Below are 26,680 nucleotides of genomic sequence, written 5' to 3'. Positions count from 1 at the left end.
AAAGCAACCCCTAAGCCTCTAACGTTAGAACTTGCAACTTTGGCTTTCATTCAGTTTAGCTTACTTTATAAAATGTATTCTTGCTTATATGTGAAGTCAATTTTGATGATGGCTAGGAAAATCTGTTATTTTGCTGTAAAGATATTTTTTTGTTTCCCTGATATATTTTGCTTGTATACATTCATTTAATTTCACGTTATAATTTAAAAAGAGCCCTGAATTTCCATTATGTTCATTATTGTTAAATATAAAACCTTAAAGTGGAAGTCAAAGACTTAATTGAATTTCAAGGAACTGCCTAAACCAGGTTGCTTTGATTCTTTCTACCTAGAGTCTTGGGTTCTCCTATATTCTTTTTTAACATTATTTTTTTAAACTTTATATTATAGAGAATTCCAAACAAATTCAAAAGTAGAGAAAATAGTACAATTATTACCCTTATGTATGCATCATCCAGCTTCAACAGTTACCAGCTCGTGATTAACTTTTTCTCATCTTTAACACCCTTCATGTCTCTCCTCCTTTGTACTAGATATTTTTTAAGCAAAACCCAGATATCATTTCAGCAGTTGAAAAATGATATCAGTATAACATGTAAAAATTAATAGTTTATAATATGTTCAAATATCTAATCAGTGTTCAGATTCCCTATATTATCAGTCACATTCTTACTTTATAACATAAGGATCCCTTAGCTTCAATCACAAATACTTGGTGGTTATTTTGGTGAGATTAGTCTAGATCTATTTTTCTCTGTGTTCTTTTCCCTATAGTTATCTCCAAATTTGTTATGAGAATGGAGAAAACAAGATTCTTATAAGTTGCCTGGAAAATTTTTGTTTCTTCATATTCATTATTATAGTGCTTCCATGTATCATGTATGTCTGATCACTTTTAGAAGAAAATGAAGCATTAGTGAGTAGTGAAAGTATCTTGTAAAGCAGTGCTTCTCAAAATGTGGTTTCTGGACCCGCAACATCAGCATAACCTGGGAACTTGTTGCTATTTAGTTGCCCAGTTGTGTCCGACTTTTTGTGACCCCATGGACTGCAGCACTCCAGGCTTCCCTGTCCTTCACCATCTCCCAGAGCTTGCTCAAATTCATGTCCATTGAGTCATTGATGCCATCCAACCATCTCATCCTCTGCCACCTCCTTCTCCTCCTGCCTTTAGTCTTTCCCAGCATCAGGGTCTTTTATAGTGAGTCAGCTCTTCGCATCAGGTGGCCAAAGTATTGGAGCTTCAGTTTCAGCATCAATTCTTCCAATGAATATTCAGGATTGATTTCCTTTAGAATTGACTGGTTTGATCTCCTTACTGTCCAAGGGACTCTCAAGAGTCTTCTCCAGTACCGCAGTTTGAAAGCATCAATTTTTTGGTGCTCAGCCTTTGTTATGGTCCAGCTCTCACATCCGTACATGACTACTGGAGGTAGAGCTCAGAAATATGTGTTTTAACAGATGCCTCCAGAATTTTGGTACAAGCTAAAGTTTGAGAACCCCTATCATAAGAAATTCCATTTGAATGCTTAATCTCTTCAAATACCTCAATTCTATTAAGAATAGTATATTTACATTTATAATCTTTAGCCAATTTGCAGTGTAAGTCTTAGGTACCCTAATACAGGTGATTTACAATTTCTGTACTTTCTTTCTAAAATTCCTAGGATCCTTTTTAATTAGTGTCATAAATTTTGAGAGGGCATTTAAAAAGGGGCTCTGCTTTCTAAAATTCTTAAAACAAATAAATGAACATAATTGTAGGTAACTTTGCTTATCTTAATACTACTTGGCATTATAAAATATAGCTCTTAAGTTCTCTATAATTCCTTCCATTTTGGAGACAGGAGTGTAATGCTATGTCTCCATCATATGACCATGTACCATAGAGGGAGTAAATTGTAGTTGTAGATAACAAGGAGAGGAGGGTGGGAAACTGTTCTCAGCAGTGGTTCTCCAGGGGGAATTTTTGGTTGGCACAGTGACTGGAAAGAGGATGCTAACATCTTTTAGTAGGTAGGAGCCAGAAGTGCTAAACGTGCTGTAGTCAGTAGGGAGTAGAAGGCAATGCTGAATGGTGAATTGTGTCATCTAAAATGCCCGTGGTAATGTCCTGTAGAGAAACACTTTCAAAGGATGCTGTTTGAGCAGTCATTATTGTGCAGATTATTTCAGACATATTTGTCAAGTGCTGCCAGAAATCATAAAGTACAGTTTTGCAAGTGACAGTCTGATTGTATGTATCCCCACCTATTTGAATGGTCTCTTAATCTTTTCCTGCTTGCTCTGCCACTGAATTATGTCATGGTGGTGGGTAATGGTAGAGTTGTCATCATTTCAAACTCTAAGACTGTATATGATTCATTTTTCCTTGTGCGTAGTCATTGTTGGCTATCTAGGTCTGAGGATAAAGCTATGAAATCACATTTCCCAGTCTTTTCCTAATCCAGTCAACAGTGGATTGTAGGACAAGGGTGAATGGATAGATAGATTGAACCAATTATATCCGTGTGTCATTTAAAGAGACATGATTCATTGATTTGGCTAGAGTATAAAATATCTAGATCTGGTTTTTACTAGAAGAATGAAAGATGCCAGAATTTTTACTCATTCAATTTAAAAATTGAATTCCAGTTAAAGTGAATATACTTCGACAGCATTTTTAGTTCAGAAATTCTGGCAAAACTGGTTTTGGATTTGTGTACTTAGAAACTAATTTGCTGACTGCTGTGGTCCCTGGACATTGGTAATATTATCTAAAGTCTGGAGTTTAATCCTTTCTTTCTCTGTTATTTACTAATATTAGAGTGGTTGCTCAGGATATTCTATGAATTGGTCTTAGTGGGTTCCCTAGATGGCTGTATAGTTGTAATCACTGTGGTTTTAAAAAAAGTGAGTTATACTTTGGAGCGCCGATCATTTTCTGAAATTCCCAACAACTTTTTACTGTATATTTAATCCAGCTTTAGCTGGGAAATTGTGAGGACTTTTGCTAATGGATCTGCATGTCATGGTTTCTTGTTGCAGAGAGACAACTTTAGGTGGATCCATGAACTCTGTGTCTGAACTGATTCACTACGTAGGATGGCTGTCCACTACTGCAGTGCGCTTGGAAAGCAACCGTACTTTCTTGCTGCACTTTATTTTGGATTTCTATGAGAAGGTAGTACACATCCCATTTCCCCTACTTAGATTTTTGTGATAGCTGTCTGCTTTACTACGCTGTTGTTTAAATTTTATGTACAACTATTAAGTTGGGCTATGATCTTATTATCATAGTTAATTTTAGCTAATAAACTAAAGTTAAACATAGTTAATTTTGAAGTTAATGATTATATTCTGGCCTGAATAATTGACAAGGAGAAAAAGCAAATGCTTTTTCCTGAATTGCAGGTACCACTTTAATAGACATTCCCCTGAGTAATGCTAACCCTAGACAGAAGTCTGTCTTTTTGCTCATCCATTATAGATCTTTAACCCCTGGTAAAAAAAAAAAACAAAAAACAAAAATATGCTGTTTCCTTAGCTCTCTACCCCCAGCTTTCAGCTGCCTTATTTCTGCCAGTATCTATGATTCTGGTCCTCTTCTGTTGTTTTGTAGTATTCAGCCTAGGCAGAACTGTTTCTAGGAAGTACCCACTAATCTCGGTTTTCCTGGCTTCTTCCCTTCACTGATACCTAGTTGTATTATATTTGGTTAGAAGATTGCTTGCTTGTTTTCCAGGTTGACAGCTAACTAATGTGATAAATCAGTATTTATGGGACTTAAGCCCACCTAGGGCTTCCCAGGTGGCACTAGTGGTAAAGAACCTGCCTGTCAATGCAGGAGACATACTAGATGGTGGATTCAGTCCCTGGTTGGGAAGATCCCCTGGAGGAGGGCATAGCAACCCACTCCAGTATTCTTGCCTGGAGAATACCATGGACAGAGGAAACTGGTGGGCTACAGTCCATTGGGTCACAAAGAGTCAGACATGACTGAAGTGACTTAGCATGCATAGGACTTAAGAAAGAAGTGTTCCTTTCCCCTTTCTCCCTAACTCTAAGATTTCTCCCCAGAAAAAAAGAGATTTTAATAATAAAACCTCCAAGAAATAATCCTCTATCATAAGGTTACTGTTTGGTGAGGTACATTTTTAAGCAAAAGTTGTGGCTACCTATTCTGTTTATGAATCAGGCAGGACCATCCCTATTGTTATTGTTTATTCTCTAGTAATGATTCTTTGGGTGAAGTTTGTTGAGGGGTTCTGAGGAATAATTTATATACTGATGTTATCATTCTTCCCAAAAGGTGTGTGACATATATATAAATTATAACCTTCCATTAGTGGTGTTGTTTCCTCCTGGGGTCTTCTATCCTGTACTCCTCAGCCTGGATTCCAGTATCCTGAATCAACTGTGTTACATTATGGACAGGTATGAAGCCTTTTCCCCATTTTTATATCATAATTCCATCCTCATTTTCCAGCTATAAAATAAAGTATATAAATATACTACAGTAAGATTATATGGGCGTCCCGGGTGGCGCAGCCCACCTGCAATGCAGGAGCTGCAGGAGATGCAGGTTCAGTCTCCGGATGAGGAAGATCCCCTGGAGAAGGAAATGGCAACCCACTCCAGTATTCTTGCCTGGAGAATCCCATGGACAGAGAAGCCTGGCAGCTACAGCCCACGGGGTCTCAAAGAGTCGGACACGACTGCACACACCCATACAAGCTTATTATATATAATGCAGTAAAATATTCAGAACAATAAGATTGTTATCTATTTTTTGCCAGGGCCTTTGGAAATAGGAAACCTGGCTTTCTTTTGGGAATGACCTTCCAATGTGGAACTATTTTAACTGTGTTCTTAAAATGTCAACATGAGGGACGTGTAATAAAAGAATTTATAGTTAAGGATCTTTTTGTGCAGTGGTAATGTTGCACTCAGCATTGCTAATTCTTGTTGCTGTGTTGCAAAGAAAAATTAGTCATTTACTGACAACTAACAACTGGTTTAAGTCTACATAGCTTCTTTGGTAAAAAGAACATTTTCTGGGAGATAAAGGGGAGCTATTACCAATTACATGAAACTGTAAGTATTAAATTTCTGATACCTTCTAATTTTTCCACTTATGGACTGAAATTGCTCTTTTTAGGCCATAAGTGTAGACTCTTTTGGCATAACTTGTAAGATTATGCTAAGGTTTAAATAGGACTGATTTTGAAGCTGAAACTCCAATACTTTGGCCACCTGATGCAAAGAGCTGACTCATTTGAAAAGACCCTGATGTTGGGAAAGATTGAGAGCAGGAGGAGAAGGTGATGACAGAGGATGAGATGGTTGGATGGCATCACCGACTCAAGGGACATGGGTTTGGGTGGACTCCGGGAGTTGGTGATGGACAGGGAGGCCTGGTGTGCTACGGTTCATGGGGTCGCAGAGTTGGACATGACTGAACAACTGAACTGAACTGAACTGAAATGTTCAAAAGCTAATTAGAATAGTTCTCAGTCAAGAAAAAATTATATTTTTAAGTTTTCCCTTTAGCCTGTCTACTGCACCTTTTTTTCCACATTAAGAAAATGTTTATGTATCAGTAGCTGCTTTTGAGACTCTTATTTTTAATACTGAAACATTAAAAACATTGCCTTTTGTTTTTTACTAAAATACGATTTACAGAGTCAAGGGCATATCTTAAGTGTACAATTCAATATTTGAGCCTCTGTCAATTTTTATTCTTTGAGGAAAATGTACCACAAAAGGAAAAAAATATTTAACTAGACAGCTGGATATTTGTGTATGTACATATATTTACATTTAAAATGTAAACTTTTGTTTATATTTACATAGGAAAGGCATTTAATGGTAAAAGTTTTATTCTGTTTGTTCTGTCTTTTAGGTATCATAAAAATTTGACTGCTGCAAAGAAAAATGAGTTTGTACACAAGGTATGGATGATGAATCTCTGTATTAAGTCACCAATGTAGAGATATAAGATCTATTGGGAATAAAAACAAAGGGAGAATAGGTGATAATGACAATTTTTTTTTTCCTTTCCCAATAGACAAAATCAGAGTTCAGCTTCAGCAGCAAGACCTATCAAGAATTTAATCAGTATTTGACAGCGATGGTTGGTTGCCTGTGGACATCCAGACCCTTCCAGAAAGGATTATATATTGACCCTGAAGTCTTAGGAAATGCTTCAGTAGCAGAGTATAAAAAAAGTTTAAATTTAGTCCATCATCCTGCTTTTTTGAGTTATACTGTTTCCTTTCTGCTACAGGTAAGAATATTTAAACAGTTTTTAGATTTTCTGTGGGAGTACCATGATGGCACAAATAGGACATTTCATAAATTTAGTGTGTCTGAATTGCAAGACATGTGTTCAGTCATACTTTTTGAGTATCAGCTATCTTTTAGTTACTGTGCTAGGCTCTGGGGATTCAAAGTTAGTTTCTACCCACAAAGAGCTTGGGTTTGTGGCAGAGACAGATTTGTGAACATTACTGCAATATAGTTAGGTGAAATGAGAAGTACAATTGTGAGAAATAGGGGTAGGGAATATTAGTTCAATTCTATTTGGGTAGAGGTGGTGCCAGGTAAGAAAAGGGTACAGAGAAGTTGAAGCTTTGGTAAAATCCTTCTAGACAAGATGGAAAATGTAAGCTAGACAATATTATAATTAGAGTTGAAGTCTTAGCCAAAGACTGCTGATCTAATGGGTTGATATCAGTATGTAGGCAAAGGGGTCTTCTTAGGACTTTATCACCAGCCCTGTAATTTTCAACATTGTGAGTGACTTACCTCAAATGGTATGCGTATCATATGTGTGTGGATGACACAACAGGATGGAATTACAAATACACTGATAGACTCTGGATTCACAATTCCCTGAACAGACTAGAGCATTAAGAAATCTAACAAAATGAAAAATATGTATAGAATGGGAAAGATAGTCATTGAATAATTGTTTAATATATTCATGCAAGAACCAGGCACTGTGGTGAACAAGACACATCTAAGTATTGCCCTTATAGAGCTTAGAATCCAGTCGAGGAGGCAGTCATTAAACAGACATCTTACAATAAAGAATGATGAATAATATAGGGAAAGTACAGAGAACAATGAAAAAATACACGGGTGTTTGACCCAGCTCAGGCTTTACAGAAATGATGCTGATTGGAGTTTTGAAGGATGAGCATGAGCTTGTCAAGACAGGAGTGATATTTGAGGAAAAGTGCAAAAATAGAACAGGGGGCAGTAAACTCTTCCTGTGGAAGACCAGACTGTAAATATTTCAGGCTTTGCAGGCCACATGGTCTCTGTCAAGATTACTCAACCTTGCTGTTGCAGCATGAAAGTGGCCATAGACAGTGAGTAAACAAATGGGCATAATTGCATTCCAATAAAAGTTTATTTACAGAAACAGGCATTGGACTGGATGTGGTTTGCCCTTTGTCAGAGCATGCTGTATTTGAGGAATTTAAGCAGAATTGTAGGGCTTGAGCAGGTATTCTAACCTGACTCAGCAGCAGAAGTACCCAGGGTACTTTTCCAAAGTATATGTGCTTGATTACTTGCACCCTGACATTTTGATTTACTAACTGGGGTGATATCCAGAATCTACTTTTTTGATATAAATATTTTGATATACAACACGAGTTGAGAGTCACTGCTATGCTTAGTTGAGACTCTTTGGGACCCTGTGGACTGCTGCCTGCCAGTCTCCTGTCCATGGTGATTCTCCAGGCAAGAAAGTGGGGTGCCATGCCCTCCTCCAGGGGATCTTCACCCAGGGATCAAACCCAGGTCTCCTGCATTGCAGGCAGATTCTTTACTGTCTGAGCCATTAGGGAAGCCCAAGAATACTGGAGTGGGTAGCTTATCCCTTTCTCAGGGGATCTTCCCGACCCAGGAATTGAACCAGAGTCTCCTTCATTGCAGGAGGATTCTTTACCAGCTGAGATACGAGGGAAGCCCTCAAAAGTCACTAGAGTATGCTATAGCATGGTAGGAGATGATGTTTTAAAATGTAGTCAAGGACCAGATGGTGAAAAAAGTAATAGGTAGACCTTCAAAAACATATTGATTTCAATAATTGAATAAAAATTCGTTTTCAAGTAGACAGAGGCAGTATAGTTTTGTGATTTTCTGATATTCTTTCCTTTTTCTCTTTTCCTTTCATAATAACTTGCCTGATTTATCATACAGTACATAAAAACTTGTTTCAATTAATGATATATTACTATTAATAATGAGACTGGATGAAATTTGAAATATTTTTAGTTTTTGCTCCTGGACTAAATCCTATGAAAAATGTACATTGCATATACTGTGTTTTATATGCAATTAGGTACATTTGTTTCAGTTTGTTTTCATGTTTTAGAGATTGCTTTTTTCTTTTTATTTGATCATTAGAAATCTTTTTTATTGAAGTATAATTGATTTATGATGTGCTAATTTCTACTGTACAGCAAACTGACTCAGTTATCCACATACATGCATTCTTATTTTATTTTTCATTATGGTTTATCCCAGGAGATTGAATATAGTTCCATGTGCTATACAGTAGGAACTTATTGTTTATCTGATTTTTTATTTAATTTGATTCTTGGAATATATAAAACATTTAAATGATTCCAAATTCTTTTTTTTTTCCAGTTGATCCAGCTTTTATTATTTTTCTTCTTAACAATCTCTCTCTCTCCAGACATAATTACAAACCCAAAGATACATGAGATTGTGGTTGCATATTATAGTACATTAAGTATTATAATATATAATATATTTAATAAAGTATATGTGTCCAAAAGCTATAAAATTCCAAGCAAACATTTATATTTTTATTTCAAGAGTAACTAATATTACCCATTCTGTCTTAGATACATTCTAATTATTCAATTCTTTTTTTTTTTCAATTTTATTTTATTTTTCTCCATAGTGGCTGTACTAGTTTGCATTCCCACCAACAGTGTAAGAGGGTTCCCTTTTCTCCACACCCTCTCCAGCATTTATTGCTTGTAGACTTTTGGATTGCAGCCATTCTGACTGGCATGAAATGGTACCTCATAGTGGTTTTGATTTGCATTTCTCTGATAATGAGTGATGGTGAGCATCTTTTCATGTGTTTGTTAGCCATCTGTATGTCTTCTTTGGAGAAATGTCTGTTTAGTTCTTTGGCCCATTTTTTGATTGGGTCATTTATTTTTCTGGAGTTGAGCTGTAGGGGTTGCTTGTATATTTTTGAGATTAGTTGTTTGTCAGTTGCTTCATTTGCTCTTATTTTCTCCCATTCTGAAGGCTGCCTTTTCACCTTGCTAATAGTTTCCTTTGATGTGCAGAAGCTTTTAAGTTTAATTAGGTCCCACTTGTTTATTTTTGCTTTTATTTCCAGTATTCTGGGAGGTGGGTCATAGAGGATCCTGCTGTGATGACCCAGAGGGAGGGTATGGGGTGGGAGGAGGGAGGAGGATTCCAGATGGGAAACAAATGTATACCTGTGGCGGATTCATTTTGATATTTGGCAAAACTAATACAATATTGTAAAGTTTAAAAATAAAATTTAAAAAAAATAAAATAAAAAATAAAATTCTGGAATAAAAAAAAATTATTTTATTTTAAAACTTTACAAATTGTATTAGTTTTGCCAAATATCAAAATGAATCCGCCACAGGTATACATGTGTTCCCCATCCTGAACCCTCCTCCCTCCCTATACCATCCCTCTGGGTCGTCCCAGTGCACTAGCCCCAAGCATCCAGTATCGTGCATCGAACCTGGACTGGCAACTCGTATCATACACGATATTATACATGTTTCAATGCCATTCTCCCAAATCTTCCCACCCTCTCCCTCTCCCTCAGAGTCCATAAGACTGTTCTATACATCAGTGTCTCTTTTGCTGTCTCGTACACAGGGTTTTTGTTAGCATCTTTCTAAATTCCATATATATGCGTTAGTATACTGTATTGGTGTTTTTCTTTCTGGCTTACTTCACTCTGTATAATAGGCTCCAGTTTCATCCACCTCATTAGAACTGATTCAAATGTATTATTTTTAATGGCTGAGTAATACTCCATTGTGTATATGTACCATAGCTTTCTTATCCATTCATCTGCTGATGGACATCTAGGTTGCTACCATGTCCTAGCTATTATAAACCATGCTGCGATGAACATCGGGGTACATGTGTCTCTTTCCCTTCTGGTTTCCTCAGTGTGTATGCCCAGCAGTGGGATTGCTGGATCATAAGGCAGTTCTATTTCCAGTTTTTTAAGGAATCTCGTCACTGTTCTCCATAGTGGCTGTACTAGTTTGCATTCCCACCAACAGTGTAAGAGGGTTCCCTTTTCTCCACACCCTCTCCAGCATTTATTGCTTGTAGACTTTTGGATTGCAGCCATTCTGACTGGCGTGAAATGGTACCTCATAGTGGTTTTGATTTGCATTTCTCTGATAATGAGTGATGTTGAGCATCTTTTCATGTGTTTGTTAGCCATCTGTATGTCTTCTTTGGAGAAATGTCTGTTTAGTTCTTTGGCCCATTTTTTGATTGGGTCATTTATTTTTCTGGAGTTGAGCTGTAGGAGTTGCATGTATATTTTTGAGATTAGTTGTTTGTCAGTTGCTTCATTTGCTCTTATTTTCTCCCATTCTGAAGGCTGCCTTTTCACCTTGCTAATGGTTTCCTTTGATGTGCAGAAGCTTTTAAGGTTAATTAGGTCCCATTTGTATATTTTTGCTTTTATTTCCAATATTCTGGGAGGTGGGTCATAGAGGATCCTGCTGTGATGTATGTCAGAGAGTGTTTTGCCTATGTTCTCCTCTAGGAGTTTTATAGTTTCTGGTCTTACGTTTAGATCTTTAATCCATTTTGAGTTTATTTTTGTGTATGGTGTTAGAAAGTGTTCTAGTTTCATTCTTTTACAAGTGGTTGACCAGATTTCCCAGCACCACTTGTTAAAGAGATTGTCTTTAATCCATTGTATATTCTTGCCTCCTTTGTCAAAGATAAGGTGTCCATATGTGCGTGGATTTATCTCTGGGCTTTCTATTTTGTTCCATTGATCTATATTTCTGTCTTTGTGCCAGTACCATACTGTCTTGATAACTGTGGCATTGTAGTAGAGCCTGAAGTCAGGTAGGTTGATTCCTCCAGTTCCATTCTTCTTTCTCAAGATAGCTTTGGCTATTCGAGGTTTTTCGTATTTCCATACAAATTGTGAAATTATTTGTTCTAGCTCTGTGAAGAATACTGTTGGTAGCTTGATAGGGATTGCACTGAATCTATAAATTGCTTTGGGTAGTATACTCATTTTCACTATATTGATTCTTCCAATCCATGAACATGGTGTATTTCTCCATCTGTTAGTGTCCTCTTTGATTTCTTTCACCAGTGTTTTATAGTTTTCTATGTATAGGTCTTTGGTTTCTCTAGGTAGTTATATTCCTAAGTATTTTATTCTTTCTGTTGCAATGGTGAATGGAATTGTTTCCTTAATTTCTCTTTCTGTTTTCTCATTATTAGTGTATAGGAATGCAAGGGATTTCTGTGTGTTGATTTTATATCCTGCAACTTTACTATAATCATTGATTAGTTCTAGTAATTTTCTGGTGGAGTATTAGTTCTAGTAATTTTCTGGTGGAATCTTTAGGGTTTTCTATGTAGAGGATCATGTCATCTGCAAATAGTGAGAGTTTTACTTCTTCTTTTCCAATTTGGATTCCTTTTATTTCTTTTTCTGTTCTGATTGCTGTGGCCAAAACTTCCAAAACTATGTTGAATAGTAATGCTGAAAGTGGGCACCCTTGTCTTGTTCCTGACTTTAGAGGGAATGCTTTCAATTTTTCACCATTGAGGATAATGTTTGCTGTGGGTTTGTCATATATAGCTTTTATTATGTTGAGGTATGTTCCTTCTATTCCTGCTTTCTGGAGAGTTTTTATCATAAATGTATGTTGAATTTTGTCAAAGGCTTTCTCTGCATCTATTGAGATAATCATATGGTTTTTATTTTTCAATTTGTTAATGTGGTGTATTACATTGATTGATTTGCGGATATTGAAGAATCCTTGCATCCCTGGGATAAAGCCCACTTGGTCATGGTGTATGATCTTTTTAATGTGTTGTTGGATTCTGATTCCCAGAGTTTTGTTAAGGATTTTTGCATCTATGTTCATCAGTGATATTGGCCTGTAGTTTTCTTTTTTTGTGGGATCTTTGTCAGGTTTTGGTATTAGGGTGATGGTGGCCTCATAGAATGAGTTTGGAAGTTTACCTTCCTCTGCAATTTTCTGGAAGAGTTTGAGCAGGATAGGTGTTAGCTCTTCTCTAAATTTTTGGTAGAATTCAGCTATGAAGCCGTCTGGACCTGGACTTTTGTTTGCTGGAAGATTTTTGATTACAGTTTCAATTTCCGTGCTTGTGATGGGTCTGTTAAGATTTTTTATTTCTTCCTGGTCCAGTTTTGGAAAGTTGTACTTTTCTAAGAATTTGTCCATTTCTTCCACGTTGTCCATTTTATTGGCATATAATTGTTGATAGTAGTCTCTTATGATCCTTTGAATTTCTGTGTTGTCTGTTGTGATCTCTCCAGTTTCATTTCTAATTTTATGGATTTGATTTTTCTCCCTTTGTTTCTTGATGAGTCTGGCTAATGGTTTGTCAATTTTATTTATCCTTTCAAAGAACCAGCTTTTGGCTTTGTTGATTTTTGCTATGGTCTCTTTTGTTTCTTTTGCATTTATTTCTGCTCTATTTTTTAAGATTTCTTTCCTTCTACTAACCCTGGGGTTCTTCATTTCTTCCTTTTCTAGTTGCTTTAGGTGTAGAGTTAGGTTATTTATTTGACTTTTTTCTTGTTTCTTGAGGTATGCCTGTATTGCTATCAACTTTCCCCTTAGGACTGCTTTTACAGTGTCCCACAGGTTTGTGTTTTCATTTTCATTCGTTTCTATGCAAATTTTGATTTCTTTTTTGATTTCTTCTGTGATTTGTTGGTTATCCAGCAGCGTGTTGTTCAGCCTCCATATGTTGGAATTTTTAATAGTTTTTCTCCTGTAATTGAGATCTAATCTTACTGCATTGTGGTCAGAAAAGATGCTTCGAATGATTTCTGTTTTTTTTAATTTACCAAGGCTAGATTTATGGCCCAGGATGTGATCTATCCTGGAGAAGGTTCCATGTGCACCTGAGAAAAAGGTGAAATTCATTGTTTTGGGATGAAATGTCCTATAGATATCAATTAGGTCTAACTGTTCTATTGTATCATTTAAAGTTTGTGTTTCCTTGTTAATTTTCTGTTTAGTTGATCTATCCATAGGTGTGAGTGGGGTATTAAAGTCTCCCACTATTACTGTGTTATTGTTAATTTCTCCTTTCATACTTGTTAGCATTTGTCTTACATACTGTGGTGCTCCTGTGTTGGGTGCATATATATTTATAATTGCTATATCTTCTTCTTGGATTGCTCCCTTGATCATTATGTAGTGACCATCTTTGTCTCTTTTCACAGCCTTTGTTTTAACGTCTATTTTATCTGATATGAGTATTGCTACTCCTGCTTTCTTTTGGTCCCTATTTGCATGGAAAATCTTTTTCCAGCCCTTCACTTTCAGTCTGTATGTGTCCCCTGTTTTGAGGTGGGTCTCTTGTAGACAACATATGTAGGGGTCTTGTTTTTCTATCCATTCAGCCAGTCTTTGTCTTTTGGTTGGGGCATTCAACCCATTTACGTTTAAGGTAATTACTGATAAGTATGATCCCGTTGCCATTTACTTTATTGTTTTGGGTTCGAATTTATACACCGTTTTTGTGTTTCCTGTCTAGAGAATATCCTTTAGTATTTGTTGCAGAGCCGGTTTGGTGGTGCAGAATTCTCTCAGCTTTTGCTTGTCTGAAAAGCTTTTGATTTCTCCTTCATACTTGAATGAGATCCTTGCTGGGTACAATAATCTGGGCTGTAGGTTATTTTCTTTCATCATTTTAAGTATGTCTTGCCATTCCCTCCTGGCTTGAAGAGTTTCTATTGAAAGATCAGCTGTTATCCTTATGGGAATTCCCTTGTGTGTTATTTGTTGTTTTTCCCTTGCTGCTTTTAATATTTGTTCTTTGTGTTTGATCTTTGTTAATTTGATTAATATGTGTCTTGGGGTGTTTCGCCTTGGGTTTATCCTGTTTGGGACTCTGGGTTTCTTGGACTTGGATGATTATTTCCTTCCCCATTTTAGAGAAGTTTTCAACTATTATCTCCTCAAGTATTTTCTCATGGTCTTTCTTTTTGTCTTCTTCTTCCGGGACCCCTATGATTTGAATGTTGTAGCGTTTAATATTGTCCTGGAGGTCTCTGAGATTGTCCGCATTTCTTTTAATTCGTTTTTCTTTTATCCTCTCTGATTCATTTATTTCTGCCATTCTATCTTCTAATTCACTAATCCTATCTTCTGCCTCTGTTATTCTACTATTTGTTGGCTCCAGAGTGTTTCTAATTTCATTTATTGCATTATTCATTATATATTGATTCTTTTTTATTTCTTCTAGGTCCTTGTTAAACCTTTCTTGCATCTTCTCAATCCTTGTCTCCAGGCTATTTATCTGTGATTCCATTTTGATTTCAAGATTTTGGATCAATTTCACTATCATTATTTGGAATTCTTTATCAGGTAGATTCCCTCTCGCTTCCTCTTTTGTTTGGTTTGGTGGGCATCTATCCTGTTCCTTTATCTGCTGGGTATTCCTCTGTCTCTTCATCTTGTTTAAATTGCTGATTTTGGGGTGTCCTTTCTGTATTCTGGCAGTTTGTGGTGTTCTCTTTATTGTGGCATTTCCTCACTGTGTGTGGGTTTGTACAGGTGGCTTGTCAAGGTTTCCTGGTTAGGGAAGCTTGTGTTGGTGTTCTGGTGGGTGGAGCTGTATTTCTTCTCTCTGGAGTGCAATGAAGTGTCCAGTAATGAGTTATGAGATGTCTGTGGTTTTGAGGTTACTCTGGGCAGCCTGTATCTTGAAGCTCAGGGCTGTGTTCCTTTGTTGCTGGAGAATTTGCTTGGTATGTCTTGCCCTGGAACTTGTTGGCCCTTGTGTGGTGCTTGGTTTCTGTGTCGGTATGGAGGCGTTTGATGAGCTCCTGTCAATTAATGTTCCTTGGAGTCAGGAGTTCCCTGGAGTCAGGGTTTGGATTTAAGCCTCCTGCTTCCAGTTATTGGTCTTATTTTCACAGTAGTTTCAAAACTTCTCCTTCTGTACAGCACCACTGATAAAGCATCTACGTTAAAGATGAAAAGTTTCTCTACTGTGAGGGTCACCCAGAGAGGTTCACAGTGTTACATGGAGAAGAGAAGAGGGAGGAGGGAGTTAAAGGTGACCCGAATGAGATGAGGTGGAATCAATAGTGGAGAGAGTGGGCTAGCCAATAATCACTTCCTTATGTGCACTCCACAACTGGACCGCTCAGTGATGTTCACGGAGTTATACAGAGAAGAGAAGAAGGAGGAAGGAGACAGAGGTGGCCAGAAGGATAAAAGGGGGGAATGAAAAGGAGGGAGACAGATCCAGCCAATAATCAGTTCCCTAAGTGTTCTCCACCGTCTGGAACACACAGAAATTCACAGAGTTGGGTGGAGTAGAGAGGGGTTAGGGAGGAGACACAGGCGACCTGGTGGAGAAAAAGGAGAGTCCAAAGGGAGAGAGAGCAGTTAAGCCAGTTATCTCGTTTCCTAGTGAAAAGTGGGTACTGAAGATTGGGTTCTTAAAGGTACAAAATTGGTAACAAATACATAAAAGCAAAAATTAAAAATCTAGAGTAGAGTTTGGAATTTTAAAAATACGATGTTAAAGAAAAGAAGAAGGAAAAGAAAGAGAGAAAAAACGAACAAACAAGGTCGCGAAAATTATAAAGAAAATATAGGTACAAAATTGGTAACTAATACCAAAAAGCAAAAGTTAAAAATCTAGAGTAGAGTTTGGAATTTCAAAAATACAATGTTAAAAAAAAAAGATGAAGAAAAAGAAAGAGAGAAAAACAAACAAACAAACAAAAACAAACATTGTCGCAAAAATTACAAAGAAAAAATACAGGTACAAAATTGATATCAAATACCAAAAAGCATAAATTAAAAATCTAGAGTAGAGTTTGCAATTTCAGATATACAATGTTATATAAAAGAAGAAGAGAAAGAAACAGAGAAAAAGAAAAAAAGTCACAGAAATTATAAAAAAACCATAGGTACAAAATTGATAACAAATACCAAAAAGCTAAAATTAAAAATCTAGAGTTTGGAATTTCAAAAATACAATGTTAAAAAAAGAAGGAAAAAAAAAAAAAAAACAAGGTCAAAAAATTCTAAAAAATATATATATGAAGTTTGCTGAAGAAAAAAAATAGGGTCTTTTTTTATTTGCAAAGTAATATGTTGTAAAAGTGAAAATTAAAGGAATAATAGAGGACTTAAAATTTTTTTTTAATTAAAAAAAAAAAAGAATGATCGTAAAAATATATCGAGGACTTTCTCTGGTTTTGTTGTGAGTATTGTGGGTTCAGCTCATTTTTGGCTAGTTCCTTGGTCCGACTTATATTTCTCAAGATCTGTAGGCCCCTTCCTGTGTAGTCTGTAGTAACCACAGGGTTTTAATCTATTGCCTGTAGCTTCCAAGGCGGTTCCCTCTGTTATAGCTTCTTCTGTTTGCTGGTCTCTTCAGTGTCTGGTTTCCACCCTGACACAAAGGGGACAGTGGAGGACACTTTTTTTTTTTTTTTTTAGGCTCACTTGTTCAGTCGCGCTGTGGGGAAGGAGGGAGGGATGCTGCAAGCAAATAACACTGGCGTGTGCTCGCAATGCCTCAGCCACGCTGGGTCTGCCCCGCTCACGGCGCGTGTAGCCTCCCTGCCCACACTGCTCAGGCTCTACGTTGTTCCGCGGGGAACCATCGGTGGCCGGCCCTGGGCTGCCTGCACCTCCCAGGTCCAAGCCGCTCAGGTTCTGGCACTCGGGTAGTCCTCAGAGGTGCAGACTCGGTTGGGCCTGCGTTTTGTGCCCTTCCCAGGTCCGAGCAGCTCAGGTGATGAGGTGTTTAGCGAGCGCGATTGCTGCAACTTACGCCTCCCCGCCACTCGGTTGTCTAGGTGTACAACTGGCGCACCTTCTCAGGGAGATGTTGACCGTCCAGACCCCCAAGAAGTTTTAGTTAGCAAAGAAGCCTGCTTACAGTTTTATAGATAATGTCTCTCTGGGGCTGCGATTGCCCCTTTCTGGCTCTGGCTTCGTGTCACCGGAGGGGGAAGGTCTGCAGCCGACTATCTCTGTTCAGTCCTTTGTTCCATGCGCGGGCCTGGTGGTGTCTTAGGTTAGGGCTGACTTTTTGCGTGATAGATATCCCACAGTCTGGTTTGCTAGCCCAGATTATTTCACTCAGATAGCGCTCAGGGTATTCAGGCCAGGTCCTTACTCTAAGCGATGCAGCCCGTGCCACGCCTCCCTGCCCAGCCCTGGCTTGCTAATGGCGTGTGCAGGCGTCTGCGCTGCTTCTCCACTGGGGGAGTTACCGTAGGGCTCGCAATCTGCGAGTTTTAATTGTTTATTTATTTTTTCTCCCTGTTATGTTGCCCTCTGTGCTTCCAAAGCTCGGCACAGATTCGGCAGTGAGAAGGTTTCCTGGTGTTTGGAAACTTCTCTCTTTTTAAGACTCCCTTCCCGGGATGGAACTCCGTCCCTCCTTCTTTTGTCTCTTTTTTTGTCTTTTATATTTTTTCCTACCTCCTTTCAAAGACTTGGGTTGCTTTTCTGGGTGCCTGATGTCCTCTGCCGGCATTCAGTTGTTTTGTGGAATTACTCGGCTTTTAAATGCTCTTTTGATGAATTTGTGGGGGAGAAAGTGTTCTCCCCGTCCTACTCCTCCGCCATCTTGGCTCCTCCCCCACCAAATTCTTAACTATAGGAATTTCATCCTTATTTCCTCCATCCTATCTTTATCTTTAGGGAGCCTTTTTTTTTAGGTAGCCATTTTATTGCTTCTTGATTTGTTCATCCAGTGTTTTGTTTCTTTAAACTTAGTAAAAAGTGTTTTGGTTTACCCTTTTAATAATTTGTTTGTTTTTGGTTGCACTGGGTCTTTATTACTGTGTACAGGCATTCTCTAAGACAAGCTGGGTCTCCTCTCTAGCTGTGGTACGTGGGCTTCTCATTATGGTGGCTTCTCTTGTTGCAGAGCACAGGCTGTAGGCGTGCAGGCATTAGTAGTTGCAGCACACAGGCTCAGTAGTTGTGGCATTCAGGCTTTGTTTCTCAGGGCATGTTGGATCTTCCCAGACCAGGGATTGAACCTGCATTGGTAGGTGGATTCCTATCCACTGTACCACCAGGGAAGTCCAAGATTGTTTTGTAATCTGTGTCTTACAATTCCATTATCAGGAGTTTTGTGTGTCTGTCTCTGCGGCCTCCTTCTTTTACTGTTTCTTCCTCATATTGCTTAATTTCTTTGTGTGTCCTGTTTACTTTCAACTTTGTGATAGGCACCTGGACTATCATTTGTAGAAAGAATTGGAAAACTAGAATGATATCTTCCTGCAGAGAGAACTTTCATTTGCTTCTTGCATGTACCTAGGGATACTCTTAGAGAAGGGAATGGCAGCCCACTCCAGTATTCTTGCCTGGAGAATACCATGGACAGAGGAGCCTGGTGGGCTACAGTCCATAGGGTCACAAAGAGTCGGACATGACTAAGCATACAAGCATAGGGATGCTCTTTGGCGCTGCTGCTAAGTCGCTTCAGTCGTGTCTGACTCTGTGCAACCCCGTAGATGGCAGCCCACCAGGCTCCCCCGTCCCTGGGATTCTCCAGGAAGAGCACTGGAGTGGGTTGCCATTTCCTTCTGCAGTGCATGAAAGTGAAAAGTGAAAGTGAAGTCGCTTAGTCATGTCATGGACTGCAGGCCTACCAGGCTCCGCTGTCCATGGGATTCTCCAGGCAAGAGTACTGGAGTGGGTTGCCATTTCCTTCTCCCTCTTTGGCACTAACCTGATGCAAATTGAGATTCCTTACATGATTGGTGGACAGACTGCAAGCCTGTGAGAAGGCTAATTTATTTCTGGTGAACTGTTACCTTGAAGGGTAACCCTTTGGGTTTCTAGTTTAAAGTGAATGTTAGCTTATGAGAGTTCCCACTTTCGGCAAACCCTTTGCTTTGACTTTAGTTACCTTAGCCCTTGGAGGTTGTGGAAGTGCAGCTCAGGTTTTTGTTTGTTTGTTTGTTTGCCACTGTGTATAACATACTCTGATTTATTCCATTCCATTCTATTCTAATTTTTTTTAAAATACTTGTTGAAGTCCATTGAGTTGATTTCATGACCCCTTAGTGGAGATGCAGCTCAGTTTTGCAGGTGACTCCTTTGGATTGGCAAATTCCCTTAGGCCAGGAGTGACTTTGAATATTAGGTTTACCCCTCTGGGCTCTCATCTTCTAGATTTTGGCTTAACCTTGCCATCGACTTTGGCATTCCCTTTATTAAAATACCCCTGTATTACTTTTTTTAAACATAACTTTTTTTATTTTGTAAATTGTATTTATTTATTTTCTGTTTTGGCTGCACTGTGTGGCATATTGGATTAGTTTGCTGAACTGTGCCCTATGCAGTGGAAGCGTGGAGTCTTAACCACTAGAGGGCCAGGGAAGTCCCATGTTTTGTAAATTTTAAAAATACAAAAAGAGAGAGAATGTATAGTATAATGAGCCCCTGTAGACCCAGCTCGTCTTTATTCCCATCCAGTTTCATACTTTCCCCTGACCCAGTTAGTTTGAAACAAATACCAAATGTTACACAATTTTACATAAATGTTTGATTCTATGTCCCTAAAAGATATGGGCACTTAAATTTTTTTTCTGTTTCTTCTTATTTTTCACAACTTTATTAAGATATAATTCAAATACAGTACAGTTCACCAATTTAAAAGTATACACTTCAGTGGCTTTTAGTATATTCACTGAGCTTTGCATCCATTACCATAATCTGTTTTAGAATATTTTTATTATTCCCAAAAGAAACCCCTTGTCCCTTAGCTATCACACTCCAGTTTCCCTATTCCCTAGACCTAGGCAAACACTCATCTACTTTATATCTATATAGATTTGCTTATTCTGGAAATTCATAAAGATGAACTCATACAATAATATATGGGTTTTTGTAACTAGCTTCTTTCTAATGTTTTCAAGGTTCATCTATGGGTATGCAGTGTGTAAGGATTCCATTTTCTTCATACCTTCCTCAAGATTTGTTATTGTCTGGGTTTTTTTTTTTTTTTTTTTTTTTTTTATTCTAGCCATCCTAGAAGCTGTGAAGTAGTATTTCATTGTGGTTTTAATTTGCATTTCCCTGATAGCTATTGATGTGCTTTTTGATTGCTATTGATGTGCATCTTTTCATGTGCTTATTGCCCATTTGTATATTTCCTTTGGAGAAATGTCTATTTATACCTTTGCCCGTTCTTAAATTAGGTTATTTGTCTAAATGGCTTGTAAGACTCATTTCTATAGTCTAAATTCCAGTTGATTATCATATAATTTACAAATCATATATATATATATATATATATATATATATATATATATATATATATATATAATTTGCAAAAGTTCTTTCCTAGTCTGTGGGTTTCTTTTCATTTTTTGGTATCTTTTGAAGGACAGAAGTTTTAAATTTTGATGAACTCTTAATTTATTAATTTTTTAGTTTATCACGTGTACTTTTTTTAATGCTTCCTCTTTTCCTTCTCCTTTCAGCCCCTGGCAATGACCAGTCTACTCTCTCTGCTTCTATGAGTTTGATTATTTGAGATGCATAATATGAGTGGTATCTTATCGTATTTGTCCTTCTGTGTTTGACTTATTTCACCTAGCATAATTTCCTTCAAATTTGGTCTCCCAGTAAATTGTGGTGGATAGGGATATTGGTTTTTCCTCATGATGTCTTTGTCTGGTTTTGGTTTCAGGTTAATTCTGGCCTCAAAGAATAAGTTAGGATATATTCTCTCTCCTAATCTTTGGAAAAGTTTGTGAAGGATTGACATTAATTCTTCTTTAAATATTTGGTAAATTTTACCCATGAAGCGATCTGGTCATAGGCATTTTTATTGGGAAGGTTTTTTAAAAAATTAATTTATGTTTTAATTGGAAAATAATTATTTTACAACATTGTGGTGGTTTTTGCCATACGTCGACATGAATCAGCCACAGATGCATGTGTCCCCTACTAGTCAACCGCTTTTCTTGTCATAGGTCTATACAGATATTCAATTTTTTGAGTCACTTTCAACATTTATTTTTCTAGAATTTGTCCATTTTATATCATTTATCTAATTTATTGATAATAACTTTTATTTTTTAATAATTTCTTTTCTTTTTCATTATGGCTTATTACAGGATATTGAATATAGTTTCCTGTGCTATACAATAGGTTCTTGTTGTTTTGATAATATTTATTTCTATAAAGTTGGTAATGTTTTCCCCCTTTCATTCCTGATTTTGGTAATTTGAATCTTTTCCCTAGTCTAGCCAAAAGTTTGTCAGTGTTGATCTTCTCAAAGAACAAACTTTTAGTGTCATTGATTTTTCTCTACTTAAAAACTAAAAGCTTTAAAAATTGTGATTAAATACATGATATAAAACTTAACCATTTTAAAGTATATAGTTCACTGGCATTAAAATTCTTCATCTTGTAAAACTGTAACTCTGTACTTAATAAACAATAACTCCCTATTCCCTCCTGCCTCCTCACATCAGCCTTTGTAACCTTCATTCTACTTTCAGTCTCTGTGAGTTTGACTGTTCCAGGTAGCTCATATAAGTAGAATCATATGTTTGCTTGCTTCACTTAGTATAATGTCTTCAAGGTTCATCCATGTTATAGCAGTGTTTTGAAATATCCTTTTTAAAGGCTGAATAATATTCCATTGTATGTTTACACCACATTTTGTTTATCTGTTTATTCTTTGATGAACATTTAGCTTGCTTCCAGCTTTGGCTATTGTAAATAATGCTGCTATGAACATGCATGTAAAGTTCTCTCTTCAAGTTCTTATTTTCAATTCCTTTGAATATATACACAGAAGTGGAATTATTGAATCATATGGTAATTGTTTTTTTACTTTGTTGAGGAAACAGCATTCTATTTTCATATGAATTTTACATTCATATCATCAGTGCAGAAGAATTCCAATTTCTCCATATCCTCCTCACCAGTACTTACTATTTCCTAGTTTTTTTCATAATAACCATCTTTTTTAAAATTTAAACTTATTTTCTGTTGGGGTAACAATATTGTGATAGTTTCAGGTGAACAGTGAAGGGATTAAGCTATACATATACATGTATTCTGGAGAAGGCAATGGCACCCCACTCCAGTACTCTTGCCTGGAAAATCCCATGGACAGAGGAGCCTGGTAGGCTGCAGTCCATGGGGTCGATAAGAGTCGGACACGACTGAGCAACTTCACTTTCCCTTTTCACTTTCGTGCATTGGAGAAGGAAATGGCAACCCACTCCAATGTTCTTGCCTGGAGAATCCCTGGGACGGGGGAGCCTGGTGGGCTGCCGTCTATGGGGTCGCACAGAGTCGGACACGACTGAAGTGACTTAGCAGCAGCATACATGTATCCATTCTCCCCCAAACTCCCCTCCCATCCAGGCTGCCACATAATATTGAGAAAAGTTCCATGTGCTATATAGTAGGTCCTTGTCAGTTATCCATTTTAAATATAGCAATCATAATATCCATCTTAATGTGTATGAAGTGACATCTTATTGTGGCTTTGGTTCACGTCTCCATAATGATTAGCGTTGCAGAGCATCTCTTTATATGTTCATTGGTCATTTGTTTATCTTCTTTGGAGAAATATCTACAAGTCCTTTGCTGTTATTTTAATTGGGTTATTTGATTTTTTGTTTTTGAGTTATAGGAATTCTTTATATAAGAAGTCTGGATATTAATTATTTACAGATATATGATTTGCAAATATTTCCTCCCATTTTGTAGGTTGCCTTTTCATTTTGCTTGATTGCATCCTTTAATGCATAGACGTTTTAAGCATGATATAATGCCATTTGGATATGTATATATGGATATAGATGTAGTCTGTTTTGGCTTGTGCTTTTGGTGTCATACCTAAGAAATCGTAAAATCCAGTGTCATAAATCTTTCCCCCTATGGATTTTTCTAATCCATTGAAAAATATAGTTTTCTACGGATATAGAAATCCATATAGTTTTTAGTCTTATGTTTAGATGTTTAGTCCATTTTCTTCCCTTCCTTCAGTTAATTTTTGTATATGGTATAAAGGATCCAACTACATTCCTTTGCATGTGGAGATGCAGTTTTCCCAGTACCATTTGTTAAAGAGACTGTTCTTTCCCCCAGTGAATGGCCATGACACCTTTGTCAGAGATCATTTGACTATATCCATGATGGTTTATTTCTGAGCTCTCTGTTCATTTACACTTGTCTATATGTCTGTCTTCATGCCAGTAACACATTATTTTATTTTGAAACTTTGTAGTAAGTTTTGAAATCAGGAAGTGTGATATTCTCTCTCTTTATATACTTTTTATTTCTATTATTTCTGCTCTGATCTTTATTATTTCTTTCTTTATTTCTCTGGGTTTAGTTTGCTCTCCTGTTTCTGGTTTCTTGGCAATAAATTAGATTATCAATTTGAGATCTTCATTTTTATTGTAAATATTTACAGCCCTGATTTATCTGCCACGCTAACTAGGAAGGACCAATGGCTTACACTGCTATTCTTATGGAATTTTAGTAGATCTTGTTGAATAAATATTTTTATATTTTTTGTATGTCATTAGGATAATTTCAAGAGACTTTAAATCCTGGGTTTATAAAACCAGTCTTTGCCAACTTTGCCTGTTTTCTGGTGAGTAGTTCCACAGAATTCCTCGTGATCCTATCCTGGAAGTGGAACTCCATGTGGACACTTATCATAGAACAGCCATCTTCCGTTTCTTGAATATCCTTCCAGATGTGTATAGTATATTTCTGTGTAAATGATCTTTTTCAACACTGTACATTATACATACTTTTCCTGTCTCTTGACTTTTTTTTTGACTTAGTATCTTGGCATTTGTTTTGCCTGTGTGTGTGTGTTCTCAGTTGCTCAGTTGTATCCAATTCTGCTACCCTATGGACAATAGCCTTCAAGGCATCACTGTCCATGGGATTCTCCAGGCAAGAATACTGGAGTGGGTTGCCATTCCCTTCTCCAGGGGATTTTCCCAACCCAGGGATTAAACCTGTGTCTCCTGCTTTGGTAGACAGATTCTTGACCACAGAGCCACAAGAGAATCCCTTTTGTTTCATATTTGTACATAAAGGACTGCCTCATTCTTTTTGTTGTCTCTGTAGTATTTCATTGTATGGATGTAGTACAAGTTAAGCATATAACTTATAAATTGAGTTTTTGAGTTATTTCCAATCATTATTAAATTATACTCTAATGAATATGTTTGAATTATATAAATTATTTCATACATGTGCAAGTGTGTCTGTTGGATAAAATTGCTGCACATGGAATTGACTTCAAAGGGTATATCTTTGTAATTTTGTTCAGTTCAGTTCAGTCACTCAGTCTTGTCCGACTCTTTGCAGTCTCATGAATTGCAGCACGCCAGGCCTCACTGTCCATCACCAACTCCCGGAGTTCACTCAGACTCACGTCCATTGAGTCAGTGATGCCATCCAGCCATCTCATCCTCTGTCATCCCCTTCTCCTCCTGCTCTCAATCCCTCCCAGCATCAGAGTCTTTTGCAATGAGTCAGCTCTTCGCATGAGATGGCCAAAGTACTGGAGTTTCATCTTTAGCATCATTCCTTCCAAAGAAATCCCAGGGCTGATCTCCTTCAGAATGGACTGGTTGGATCTCCTTGCAGTCCAAGGGACTCTCAAGAGTCTTCTCCAACACCACAGTTCAAAAACATGAATTCTTCAACACTCAGTTTTCTTCACAGTCCAACTCTCACATCCATACATGACTACTGGAAAAACCATAGCCTTGACTAGATGGACCTTTGTTGGCAAAGTAGTGTCTCTGCTTTTGAATATGCTATCTAGGTTGGTCATAACTTTCCTTCCAAGGAGTAAGGGTCTTTTAATTTCATGGCTGCAGTCATCAACTGCAGTGATTTTGGAACCCCCAAGAATAAAGTCTGACACTGTTTCCACTGTTTCCTCATCTATTTCCCATGAAGTGATGGGACCAGATGCCATGATCTTAGTTTTCTGAATGTTGAGCTTTAAGCCAACTTTCTCACTCTCCTCTTTCACTTTCATCAAGAGGCTTTTGAGTTCTTCACTTTCTGCCATAAGCGTGGTGTCATCTGCGTATCTCAGGTTATTGATATTTCTCCCGGCAGTCTTGACTCCAGCTTGTGTTTCTTCCAGCCCAGTGTTTCTCATGATGTACTCTGCATATAAGTTAAATAAACAGGGTGACAATATATAGCCTTGACATACTCCTTTTCCTATTTGGAACCAGTCTATTGTTCCATGTCCAGTTCTAACTGTTGCTTACTGACCTGCATATAGGTTGTTCAAGAGGCAGGTCAGGTGGTCTGGTATTCCCATCTCTTTCAGAATTTTCCACAGTTTATTGTGATCCACACAGTCAAAGGCTTTGGCATAGTCAATAAAGCAGAAATAGATGTTTTTCTGGAACTTTCTTGCTTTTTCCATGATCCGGCAGATGTTGGCAATTTGATCTCTGGTTCCTCTGCCTTTTCTAAAACCAGCTTGAACATCTGGAAGTTCACAGTTCACGTATTGCTGAAGCCTGGCTTGGAGAATTTTGAGCATTACTTTACTAGCGTGTGAGATGAGTGCAATTGTGCGGTAGTTTGAGCATTCTTTGGCATTGCCTTTCTTTGGGATTAGAATGAAAACTGACCTTTTCCAGTCCTGTGGCCGCTGCTGAGTTTTCCAAATTTGTTGGCATATTGAGTGCAGCACTTTCACAGCATCATCTTTCAGGATTTGAAATAGCTCAACTGGAATTCCATCACCTCCACTAGCTTTATTTGTAGTGATGCTTTCTGAGGCCCACTTGACTTCACATTCCAGGATGTCTGGCTCTAGGTGAGTGAGCACACCACTGTGATTATCTTGGTCATGAAGGTCTTTTTTGTACAGTTCTTCTGTGTATTCTTGTCACCTCTTCTTAATATCTTCTGCTTCTGTTAAGTCCATACCATTTCTGTCCTTTATTGAGCCCTTCTTTGCATGAAATGTTCCCTTCCTATCTCTAATTTTCTTGAAGAGATCTCCAGTCTTTCCCGTTTTGTTGTTTTCCTCTACTTCTTTGCATTGATCGCTGAGGAAGGCTTTCTTATCTCTCCTTGCTATTCTTTGGAACTCTGCATTCAGGTGCTTATATCTTTCTTTTTCTCCTTTGCTTTTCGCTTCCCTTCTTTTCACAGCTATGTGTAAGGCCTCCCCAGAGAGCCATTTTGCTTTTTTGCATTTCTTTTTCTTGGGGATGGTCTTGATCCCTGTCTCCTGTACAAAGTCACGAACCTCAGTCCATAGTTCATCAGGCACTGTATCTATTAGATCTAGTCCCTTAAATCTGTTTCTCACTTCCACTGTATAATCATAAGGGATTTGTTTTAGGTCATACCTGAATGGTCTAGGTTTTCCCTACTTTCTTC

General features: G+C 37.6%; 1 protein-coding gene across 1 annotated transcript in view; it reads left to right on the top strand.

Moving 5' to 3' along the window:
- Positions 1–26,680, top strand: part of CENPI (centromere protein I) — a 68,228-nt gene that overhangs the window by 31,485 nt on the left and 10,063 nt on the right. The window contains 4 exon segments of the mRNA NM_001102494.2: positions 3,027–3,162; positions 4,291–4,415; positions 5,884–5,932; positions 6,049–6,267. Coding sequence (NP_001095964.1) covers positions 3,027–3,162; positions 4,291–4,415; positions 5,884–5,932; positions 6,049–6,267 — 529 coding nt within the window.

Source organism: Bos taurus, chromosome X (assembly GCF_002263795.3).
Source record: "Bos taurus isolate L1 Dominette 01449 registration number 42190680 breed Hereford chromosome X, ARS-UCD2.0, whole genome shotgun sequence".
NCBI classification, from domain to species: Eukaryota; Metazoa; Chordata; class Mammalia; order Artiodactyla; family Bovidae; genus Bos; species Bos taurus.
The sequence above is the reverse complement of the archived record's forward strand: the minus strand, read 5'-3'. Positions and strand labels throughout refer to the sequence as shown.